Source organism: Tachypleus tridentatus, chromosome 11, assembly GCF_004210375.1.
Source record: "Tachypleus tridentatus isolate NWPU-2018 chromosome 11, ASM421037v1, whole genome shotgun sequence".
NCBI lineage: Eukaryota > Metazoa > Arthropoda > Merostomata > Xiphosura > Limulidae > Tachypleus > Tachypleus tridentatus.
The window spans coordinates 42,981,826-42,994,478 of NC_134835.1; the positions used below are offsets into that span (position 1 = coordinate 42,981,826).

Here is a 12,653-nt window from a genome sequence, read left to right on the forward strand (position 1 = left end):
AAATAATAACGGTTATTATAAATTGTATTGTTATTTGTATATCGAAATATATTTGTGTTAAAAAAGAAACTGTTTATATCAATCTTGTTGGCAAGTAAATTGGGTACATATCAACATTTCGTGATGAAGAGAAACCCACTCAGGACGGCTGAGCGAACAACGTTTCGATCTTCTTCAGTCATCATTGTGTACATTCCGACACTCAGTTACACAACCCCTTTCAAACATGTGGTCAGCTTCCGGTCAGTTACCTCTTTCTTTCTTTGTGAGCCTGACGATGACTGAAAAAGATCGAAACGTTGTTCGCTCCTCTACGTAATAAATTTTCTCAGCCTAAACGAGCCGTTTTTACATATATATTTATCCAGCTGAACAAAATTTGTTTGTAGTACTTAATAATCTAATGAAACATGGAATTTACAGTTCAGTGAAACTTAAGCATATAAATTATTTAAATTAAAAAAAAAAAAGATTAACGTGTTTTATATTTACACACAATCAACGTGAAGATGTGGGTAGGAGAATTTCATCCAACGTATCGGATGCTCAGTATTTTAACGCCATCTCGTGATCAATTAGAACATCGTTTCATAAGCATTTAACTGAAGTACAACTTTTAAATGCAACAAATTATTGGTGGCATTTGAAGAAGACAGCATCATGACAATATCAATTAGTCATTATTTTAATGTCTTTTGTTTAGAGAACGGCACGATTCAAACTAAGATTTTAGGTATGAAACGTTTATTTTTTGCATCATATTATGACTACACATCGAAATATCACATCTAACTACATTTGCAGACTCAGTTTTATACAAAATACATTTTTAAACTGGTATAAATATTGAAATGTGTGATAAGCCATTTCTCACCACATAACTTACTCAACAGTCATAACTGTATGTGATTATTTGTTTACACAATGAGTATAATTTTCTTAAAAATAGTAACCTCGTGAGAAACTAAAGTAAAAGGATTGGATAATCTTCCTTTATCTTCTATATTTGTTATGAAAATACTATAAACACCAGGAGTAAGTTAAATGGAACTACCTTTTAACAGGCACTGTGTCGTTTTTTTATGTTTAGAACAAACAATTATATAAATCTACACACTTGTCAAAATCAAAAATATCTTGAAGTCATAATTGCCATAATAACAATCTTTTTTTTTTTAATTTAACCACAGCAACAGGCTCTCTCTCTCTCTTTTTCACAACTACCGTAACAACAGAAATCTTCTGCAGGTGATAGTATTTTAAAAAAACATTGTGTATCTGTTGTCATATTTTGTTCTTTATTCAACAAATTCCTGTAGTAACAGTTGCTTTTCCATGCGATATTGTGTAAAGTTCAAAAAAGTATGCATTTCAAAATCATTTTAAAGATATATACTTTGAATCATGTTTTAATGGTGAAAACAATGTGTGTCAGAAATCGAATAATGTTATTTAAGACCAAAATCACTGTTCCTTCCTTGTTCACGAAATTATATTTTCTTCAATATACGTATGAAGTAAAAACTATATTTGGAATAACTACAAGCCACAAATAATTCTTAAAATAGAAAACAACGTTCGTTATCAAATAACAGTTAGTAGGGCCGGCCCAAGCTACAGTGTATCCAAGTTAAACAGTATTAAGCGCAAGGCCTAACAGTAGAGTAACGAAGTTAAAAAGTATAATACTAAAAGTATTAAAAGTTAAAAGTAAATACAAGGCCTAAGGAGCAGAGTAACCAAGTTAAACAATATTAAGCGCGAGGCCTTAAGGAACGTGGTAATCAAATAAACAGTCCATTACGAATACACACAGCAGCATGGTTTCTTAAGAGAACTTTGTCCCTTCTCTTTTTCTTCCCATTTAATTAACTAATAAGGTTCAAATTAGATACTCAACCGTTAATCTAAAGAATTATATATCATATATTTCATTATACTTCTATGAAAAATAAAAATATAAAACCCATTTTAATTGTAAATGTTATATCTTGGCTCAATGAGAGACCACGTAGAAGCGCGAGGCCCTAAGTAATTACTTGTATTTGAGCACTGGAACTGCAAAACAAAGCCATTAGATTAAATAAAAAATATTAATACAAAATTAATACAATTATACAGTAAAATTTATTATCAGTTATATAAATACTATGGTGTATAGAACTTGTATTTTTTAGTGAACGGAACATACTGAACAAATTCAGCCTATAACATAATTCAAAAAAACCCTCACGACTAAACTTCCTTTCGAAGAACCTGTCAAGATTCATACTGTTCTGAGAAGATATAGAACTCAAGGTGGTGACGTTGAATTATCTAAATATATATTTTGTGTACTGACTTATCTGACTTCCATAACAAAACAAAATTGTTTTTGTTTACATGCCGGTTTTGAGTAACGTTTTTAATAACCAAATCTGTACTGTAAGTCAAAATTACTGTTGTTCTTTTTCTTTCAGTTCAGCTTTATAGATAAAAATAGAATGAATTAAACCCTAGGCAATGAAAATTATGATAGTGAATTTTACTTCCCCTTATTAAAACGTGTAAACACTGGAAATAAAAAATGTAGTTTGGTTGTTTCATGTCAGACTTTTAATTTTTATAACGTATTTACTATATTTCAAGAAGTAGACCGTATTAATGTTTTACATTTTATTTAAACACTAACTTACCACATATATTCGAGTGCGAAACCTTAAAGCATAATTTTTTTCAGAAATAACTGAAACTTTATATTGATATTTTTAATAAGTATATTCAAAACTGTATTTTAACATCGTCTAGATTGTTTGTTTACTACGTTTTAGTAAAGTAACACACATTTTAGTAAACAAAAAAAAACAACAACATTTTAGGAAAAGCGATAGTGCTGCCATCTCGTGATGTTTACTATCTCCGTGAACTGTTCAAAATAGTGATGACAATTAATGCTTACATCTCAACTTATATTACAAACTGGTCATTTATTTTTAGAGGTCAAGGAAGACTTTAATTTCATTAAATAAAAATCTATTCCTATGAAACCTAGTTTCGCACAATTCTACTTAAACTAGTAGAATACACAAATGAAAGGCGCATTTATAATTCATGAAACCTGATCACCCGAACGCTTCCAGAAGAGAGCCTTTCCTTCATTTCTGAAAAGGAAATGTCATGCAAAAGAAATCGGGTTTACAGATATCTTAAATTCTGATTTTGTACACTTATTTTATTCGACGTTTTATTGAAGCGTTGTCATACTTATATTTTAATTCGTATTCACAAATATAATCATGTTTAAACACTATGTGATCTAAGGGCAGCCATTCCAAAAAGGTTATTTATCAATAACTTTTAGAACCTTTTACGGCATGAGCAAGATAAATTTGTGGTTTTCATGTTTAGTCGTTTTAAAATGAATAATCGTGGGGGGAAGTTTACCCAATCACGGTGACCGTCAAATTTACACTGCAGTTGAGAACAAATCATCATTTGTACTAAACACAACATTTTTCCCATACGTCTGACCTGCTAGTTCCTTAATCCAGGTGATTACTATTGTGTAAACGACAACAAAGTACAGTACCAACAAGGTTGCCAAAATGCTGAACACTGATTTACGACACTATGGACTGGTAGAAATCAACATGCCTATTTCCTGTGTTGAGAAAAATTCCCAACAACGAGCACTAAATTTGGAGATTTTACTTTATTTTTGTGAAAAAAAAGTTTTACTAAATTTTCTACAATTTTTTTAACTCTTGGTAAATATCTGTATGTATCACTAAAATACAGTTATGAGTCACAAATATCTGTAGTGCATCACTAAAATACAGTCAGAAGAAAACCACGCACTATTTGAACGCTTCAATCTGAGGCTAAGAGAGTAAACGTTAAGCTAATGCTACTTAGAAAAACACCTTATCTTTTCAACTCAGTTGGTTTCTATTTAACATCCGTGGCTTAAACGTTTCTATAAGTTTCATTCAGCGCCGTTTAAATTACAACAATGCTATAAGAATAGTTCATATAATTATAAGTATTTCAAGATATCAGGATAAAAAAATCCAAATCACAGGAGTACATCAAATTTGATTCTACTGAAAATCCGAGTATAACCATACGTGCACTTCATTAACTTCGGTAGTACGTAAACTTGGTTTCGCTTAACTTTTTTTTTATCATACTGTGCCTATTGATTTATTGAAATTCGAACGACAACACCCTTTCCATTTTGCATACAGTGCACTCTAGCTATAACACAAAATACATGCATTCAGGGATTATAAGACCCTAATTCTGTGAACATTATAGTAAAACCTATACACATGTATTTTACAAATACTCATCAGCAGAATAATTACAATAATGTTTGCACTAAGTAATGCGTCAAAAGTATAAATTATTTATAAACAAGGTTAGTACATGATTTACTTTAAAAATATATATTTCTTGCTCATTCGTAGTATCAAATCTCACAACCATTACATAATTAGAATCAGCAATTCGAACTTATCATTGGGATATAAAGTACTTTGTAAATATTAATACAGTATTTCAACCATGTTTAACTGTCAGTTTTTAGTTGTTAAGCATTTAATGCATATCTGGAACAGCTGTGAAGAACGAACTTTATATTTTCTTTTGTTATAATTGTTCATGAGCAACGCAAAAGATGAAATAAAGTAAACTGTGTAACCTGAGGTTTACTGAAACTACGGACTTCAGAAGTTATACATGTGCTAAGATTTGGACTTCTCCTTGGTTGCCACTAGATGGCGAAACCGGTGACCTAAGACTCTGTCCATTCACAGAAACAATCACAGCATCTTGGTTAACCACTTGAGAAGAGTCAGTTGTTTGCACGATGGTAACCCTGTTAATATCTACGTTCTTTCGCACACCCTGTTCACCGCAGTCCCACATAGTTCGAATTGTGTCGTGCTGAGATTCTGTTTGCGACACAGGACTTTCGTCCAGTTCATAGTTTCTACTCTCACCACTAGGTGTCCGTAGTTCCGCAACTTGGTTTGACTGAGACTGTTCTGTTGGGCGGGAGTGATTCGAGTCCACAAAGAGAGATTCGTGAGAGAGAAAACTTAGAGTTAGTGATGGATTACGGCTATGACTAGCGTTAGCTCGAGTCGCACTATTTTCATGAGCTCGATGAGATTCTAAAGTGTCCGAACTTGCTCGGAGCGCCACTCCAGAACTAGCTCGTGACCGATAACTAGGAGGGCGACTGTGATCTCGTTCTACCATATTGAGGGGTGGCCTAGAACAAAGGATAACAGATTTAGCTAATTATTTTATTTAGTATTACCTGGTTCAATACTTTTAGAAATCTGTATTTATTTATTTATTTAGAAAGTATATGGTAATATCTAACCTGTCTTTTTATCTATCAACTGAAATGATAATACCTAGCAGGATGTATAAAACCACCTGTCTTTTTATCTATCAACTGAAATGATAATATCTAGCAGGATGTATAAAACCACCTGTCTTTTTATCTATCAACTGAAATGATAATGCTTAGCAGGATGTATAAAACCACCTGTCTCTATCTATCAACTGAAATGATAATACCTAGCAGGAGGTATAAAACAACCTGTCTTTTTATCGATCAACTGAAATGATAATGCTTAGCAGGATGTATAAAACCACCTGTCTTTTTATTTATCAACTGAAATGACAATATCTAGCAGGATGTATAAAACCACCTGTCTTTATCTATCAACTGAAATGATAATATCTAGCAGGATGTATAAAACCACCTGTCTTTATCTATCAACTGAAATGATAATATCTAGCAGGATGTATAAAACCACCTGTCTTTTTATTTATCAACTGAAATGCGTGTTTTGGATCCTACTCTGTCATTAGTACAATAACTAGGGATTTCTTACAAAAGATGGTTAAGTTTATTATTTTCCTACACAATTTTACTCCTAGTTATCACATTCGGTAACAAAGAAAAAATATCTTAAGAAATACAAACTTTTCGTTGAAAAACTATACGACTTAAATATCGAAGCTTGAACTATGTAAACAAATGAAATAGTTCCAAAGAACATTTCTCACATATGGTACAAACGTTTTTGTAACTTCAAAAAATTGAAATGTTGAATCAAAATTTAATCGATGCCACTTTTATATTGATATAATTTGTTGTTCTTTGTTATCCTAAGGTAAACATAGAAAGTGAAACATTGATCAGTTTTTATTTATTCACATTACATTTTAAGTTGAGGTCTAAACATGAAGGAATAAAAATATAGCTGCAATAGAAATGTTACCTTTGTAAGGTGCTGCTTGGGTGTGAACGATACGTTGGAGGCGGAGAAACGAGTGACGATGCTGCCCCCTGTTGACGATCTAGAAGAAGTAACCTTAGGCGATATTCCTGCATGGAGGCTTGATACGAAGGAGGCGGGGGGCGGTGTTGAAATTCAGGATACATCATAGCTACAAGAATAAGGAGATGTCCTGATTGATAGTACTAATTCTAAAGATAACAGCTACATGCGTATTAAAGTTAGAAAATAAAACCTAGTAAAAAAATCGAAAATGCTATCAATCTTTCTTATTACATTCTAAATAACCACTTAAAAAGTAACACTTTCAGAGAATTTAACAAGAAAGAAAACAAGTATTCAGAAAATACAATATATTTAGCCTTTTCATAGCAGCAAAAATAAAACAGTAGACAGGCTTAAGACGTAGTAATAGGAACTCTTAAATTAAACCTTGAAAATGTGCCAACCCATATTGGAGTATGTTCATGACATTGGTCCTATACAGTGTACTATTATTTCTCAAGTAGTTTTCAAAATATTTCATTGCCAGTGGCTCTCAAGAAACGTCCAATTCAAAGTTGACTTCAATGTATCTTAGACCAATGAAAAAACGGAAATTAAAACAGTCTTTATAATAAAAAAAATTAAAGTAAAGGAGGTACATGAGCTTCAATGATGACAGAACTGCTTAAAATGAGGCGCATTTAAAACATAAAGTTATCTCTTTTGCACACTGAAAATAAATGAGCAAATCCAACACTCTTATTTTATCATCCACGGAGAAGATCACAGAACTTAGCTTTAGCCATTGTCTTTTGTGAATCTGCAGACATACTGCTGTGCCGCGAGGGGGGCCTTTTGATTGAGCAAGAGAAGCACAATTGGTGGTGAAGCTGACTGTCTTTCTTCTAGTCTATTACTTAAAGACTAAGAATTTCTCGTATAAATAGTCCTCGCGTAGTTTTACATGAAATCTAACAAACAAGCAAATGTTTTATACATATAAAAGAGAAACATTAACATAAAGTAGCCAGACAGATTTGTTTAAAGACATAAAACCCTTAAAGAGGTGATGTAATTGCAGATAAGTTAAGCAACAGAAGTTGTCTTCTCTTCCTATTATATTTATATAGCCACTTCTTTCAATTCCATGGAAACGAATACTTTTATTCAATTATGATTTTTAAAATAAATAGGAAAATAAAATTTTAATGGGTTTGGTTTGTTACTGAATTTCGCACAAAGCTACACGAGGGCTATCTGCGCTAGCCGTCCCTAATTTAGCAGTGTAAGACTAAAGGGAAGGCAGCTAGTCATCACCACCCACCACCAGCTCTTGGGATACTCTTTTATACCAACGAATAGTGAAATTGACCATCACATTATAATGCTCTAACGGCTGAAATGGCGAGCATGTTTGATGTGACGGGGATTTGAACCTGCGACCCTCGGATTACTAGTTGAGTGCCTTAACCACCTGGCTATACCGGGCCTAAATTTCAATGGAAAGTAGAGATGGTTGATTATTCGTAGGATAGCTATAAAAAGAATACAAAAAATAAATACTGCCATAAAAAATACACAAATACGTAGATGGATAGATTTTAAAAGGATTTTCAATCCCTACTTTGTAGCGCAGATAGCCCTCGAGTATCTTTGCGCGAAATTCGAAACAAACCAAACGCTACTTTGTTTGGCATTGTGAAAGCTAAATTATCCAACAACTTTCCATAAAAATGTTAATGTAAATGCAACTGTTGTCAAACCCAACTTCAGATTAACACACACAAACGTCATTTCGTTTCGTGTCGAAGCTTCTCTGTTTTGTCTATTCAACAAAAGGAGAAGTACACGAATCTTACAATTTTGGAATGTTAATTTATCTTCATCTAAAATTAATATGAAATGGCTGTTTTTAAGTGTTATGTAAAATTATTTAGATCGGTTTATAAACATTTGGAACAGGTGTGATAATACCACGGATTTGGCCTACAGTTCAGTCCTGTAAAAAGAAACACGACATAACTGCTCCACCCTCTAACTTTACCTGTCGTTTCTCTGATACAACAGTGACCATTGCATCATCTTCCGTCGAGATTGAACAAACAAGACGACAATAAAAACACTGGTCGCACACGATAAGATATTTTATAAAAGTAGAAGAATTGACGTATAACCCCAAGTTAGAGTTCAACGGAACTACAGAGATCCTGCAAGAACTCTTCTGATTAGAGATGATCTAGGATTATACCTCCATTACGTGAGTGGTATAAGTTGAACAAAAATGGAAAGGTGTTTATTCTGTGAAATTTAAGGTTTTTTGCTCATGAAAATCATTGGAACTTAAATAATAAAATCTTCCAAAATTTAACATTTGGATAACAATTAAATGCCTCAAAGAAATCAGATTCAATTTCTCTACGACAACTTCTGAAGACATGTTTGTTTGTTTTTTGAATTCCGCGCCAAGCTACTCGAGGGCTATCTGCGATAGCCGTCCCTAATTTAGCAGTGTAAGACAAGAGAAAAAGCAGATAGTCATGACCAACCACCGCCAACTCTTGGGCTACTCTTTTACCAAAGAAAAGTGGGATTGACAGTCACATTATAACGCCACACACGGCTGAAAAGGCGAGCATGTTTGGTGCGACGGGGATGCCAACTCACGACCCTCAGATTACGAGTCACACGTCTTAACTCACCTGGCCATGCCGGGCCCTGAAGACATGAAAAATTACATGTGATAACACAAACTATACCTTTGATAAACTTTATGTCAATGAAAACAAGCTATTAAATACAACAATAGCTTTATGTTTGCTTTACCGGAAACAATAAATGTTGAATCAAGTTATAATGTAACAGAAGTAACTTAAATTATGTAATATATAAATAAGTTAGATAACTTATAGGAGAATAAAATATTATTACCACTTACCTCCATACGGATGGTGTGGACGCCCGTAAGGGGGCACTCGAGGCACAAACCTTCTATTGGGTTCTGGGTTGTCTGACTGTAAGCCTAACATTGCTCTGCAAGAAGGAGCATCATGGGACGTCAGTTTCCATGCGATTCCGCTAACAGTGATGAGCACAATTCCGACACCTGGTGATATAGTTAACAAGTAGAATGAGATTTTTTTAAAAACCACTACTTGTATTTAATAATATATTACCATAGTAAACTTAATAATATATTACCATAGTAAGCCTGGCTTTCGCTCATTCGCTTCTGTTATCGTTAAATTATCAACAACAGTAACACTTTTAAATTATATACATAAAAAATATTTATTGGTGGACACGTAGCGTTAGAAATTTAAAAAAAACTACAAGTTCAGAAACAAGTAACATTGATACAGTGTTAGATGGTCGTATTGTTGCACACGGTTAGATGTTGAAACTCCTAATGTGTTAACAGAGATGATGAGACAGAAGCACCTTTAGAAACAAGTAATATTGTCACAGTGTTAGATGGTCATATTGTTGCACACCATCAGATATTGAAACTCATAATGCGTTAACACAGATGGTGAGACAGAAGCACCTTTAGAAACAAGTAATATTGTCACAGTGTTAGATAGAAACAAGTAATTATTGTCACAGTGTTAGATAGCCATATTGTTCCACGTAGTCACGATGTTGAAACTCATAACGTGTTAATAGAGATGGTGAGACAGAAGCACCTTTAGCGAATACGATGCTTCGTTATATTTTGAAATACGTCTGCTTCTTCTGGACGAACATTTGTAAGAAAAATAATCTTTTATTCTTATGTAAGAAATGTTTTGTATAACCGGGTTAGCTCACTTCTAAACAACACGTGGACCAGTTTTGTTATTTTCAAAAGGGTACTAACAAATTTTGTGTGGAAATTCATGACTAATCTGTAACAATTGATGCGATAAGTTAATGTTGATTAAGATCAAATATTCTTCCCAAAAGGAAAGCATGCATGTTGTTTAGGGCATTCGAATTACAACATTCGGGTCGAATCCCACAATAAAGCATGCTCAACCTTTTGCCTTGGGGATATTATAACATTGTGGGCAATCTCACTATTTGTTGATAAAAGAGTAGCTGAAGAGTTGGCGGTGAGTGATGTTGACGAGCTGCACTCTTCCTCGTCTATTACTCAAGATTAGCATTTTCATCCAAGTTCAGAAATATGACTCAATCCCACCTCTAATAGGCTACAGTGTAGTAACACAGTTCAGTTTAACTATATCCTTTGTTAAGTTACACGAGTGTGTAACTTAATTCGATTACGTAAAACAGCTTAGATGAACTACTTCCAAGTAAGTTTTTGTTGTTTGTTGTTTTGTATTTAAGCACAAAGGCTATCTGTGCTCTGCCCTCCATGAGTATTAAAAGCCGGTTTGTAGCACTACAAGTCCGCAGACATACCGCTGTACCACTTGGGAAGGGAGGGGGGGTGGGGGTGGGGCTTCCTAGTAAGTGTAAGATACGCATGCGCGTATAAACCTATTAAATCGATCTAAAGTTTTAATTGGTTTAAACATCAACATAATAAAGAAAAATTATAATTAAGTTAAAACGGTGTTACAAATGGATTCAATTTATGAAACTTATGAAAGTTCCAGCTCAAATTTAATTAATATATACTTAACTTTACGAATGAAAAATGAATTGAAAATGTTTAAGGTCAAGCAACAAAACCATCCCAAAATTAGTTTACCAGAAAAAGTTTAATATTGGACATAAAATAATTATCGTTAATGTTCGTTCTACAAAACTATAGAAATTGCGAAATAACATTTTTTTTTTGCCTAGAGTTAAAGAACATTATTATAAAAATATCTCATAAATTGGAAAATAAAATTATCTTTTCCTATCAAAAATATTAATATCGCAAGAACCCTTCATAATTTTAATATACAAATTTCATCTGAGGCATATTGAGATTCATAAGTTTTGATATGGAAAGCTTAAGCTTTGTGCAAAGTTTCGAAAACTGTTACAAATAGTATTAAATACTGACGGTCTTTCTCAATTAACATGCCAATCACGTGCCTAAAAGAAGATACTTCACGTATTATGTTTTCTAAACTTTGTTCCTAAATCCTTGCAATGTGTCCCAACTGATAAGCATTTTATTCAATTCAACAATCTCGTATTGTTGAGAGACAGAACAAAAATAAAAACGTTAGTTTTAGATATGCCGTATAACATCGTTGAAACAGAATTAATAGCTTATTTGTTTGTTTTTATAATAGTTAAGCGAAAAATTTTGCTTATCGAAAAGTATCGAAATCCGCTTTTTACCGTTGTAAAGTCCATAAACTTGTCACTGGTGACCACGTAAAGTAATTTTTAAGATTAATAATTTTAAATTGAAATGTAACATAGCGTTGGAACAGTTCTTCTAGGTGTGCGTTTTTCTTATAGCAAAAGCCACATCGAACTATCTGCTGTATGTACTGAGGGGAATCGAACCCCTGATTTTAGGGTTATAAATCCGAAGTCTTACTGCCGTCTCAGCGGGGGTGGGGGGTGGAGGAATTCTTTAGAGCTAACTAGTTTTAATATTAATAATTATAATCGTCGCTGTATAACATAGCACTGAAATAGGTTCCCCAGAACATGTAATTCTAGTTGCTCCTAAACAAACTTTATTTTAAGAAGTTGTTTTAAAATTGCTACCATTATCACAAACGAACAAATAAATACTCTTCTAGACGCTGCTTCCCATCAGCAGCACCACCACCACAGGAAAAACAAAACAAAAAACAGTAGCTGAAAAATGTAGGTGTTTGAAAAAAACACTACACAGGTATCCTAACTGAAGTTAAGTAAATTTACTTTATAGTAAAGTTTCTATTGGAAAACAGTACAGTTCTCTAAACAATACATATATGTATGTGTCTATATACGGGTTTGATGTTTTTCTAATTGATTTATTGATTACTTTCTATAGAAATTATTTCCTTTTCAGCTGCCACTAAAAATATTCACAGAGTTATAATATTAATTACTCATAGTGAATTAATTAAATGAATTTTCTATTGAAAGATAGTAAAATTCTCTGAACCATACATACATACATACATATATATATATGATTAATTATATAGCAAGCTACATTTCCTCTGTACATGTATTTTTTCTTCAATAATTATACTATATGCGCATGCTGTAATTAACTGATTCTATACAAATTGTTGTATAAAAGTAAATCGTTAATGGCAGAAATTTCTACACCTCCAGTTCCTACAACCAGTTTCCGTTATTAGGTTCAGATGGTTGAAAAACAACAACACGTACTCTTAAGTAGCAATTATCAAAGATCGAGTACGATAGAAGTAAATTTGGGCTAGTCATAAAGTCTATGAACTGTGAACCCGAGGATTC

At 33.0% G+C, this 12,653-nt stretch overlaps 1 protein-coding gene across 1 annotated transcript in view; it reads right to left on the reverse strand.

Annotated features, from left to right (window-relative positions):
• Nucleotides 1-727: 727 nt before the first annotated feature.
• LOC143232044 (uncharacterized) overlaps nucleotides 728-12,653 on the reverse strand; it is a 115,745-nt gene continuing 103,819 nt past the window's right edge. The window contains exons 3-5 of the mRNA XM_076467055.1: nucleotides 9,220-9,387; nucleotides 6,282-6,450; nucleotides 728-5,257 (exon numbers count right to left, since the gene is read on the reverse strand). Coding sequence (XP_076323170.1) covers nucleotides 4,714-5,257; nucleotides 6,282-6,450; nucleotides 9,220-9,387 — 881 coding nt within the window. The 3' untranslated portion in view covers nucleotides 728-4,713. The remainder of the gene's footprint in view (nucleotides 5,258-6,281; nucleotides 6,451-9,219; nucleotides 9,388-12,653) is intronic.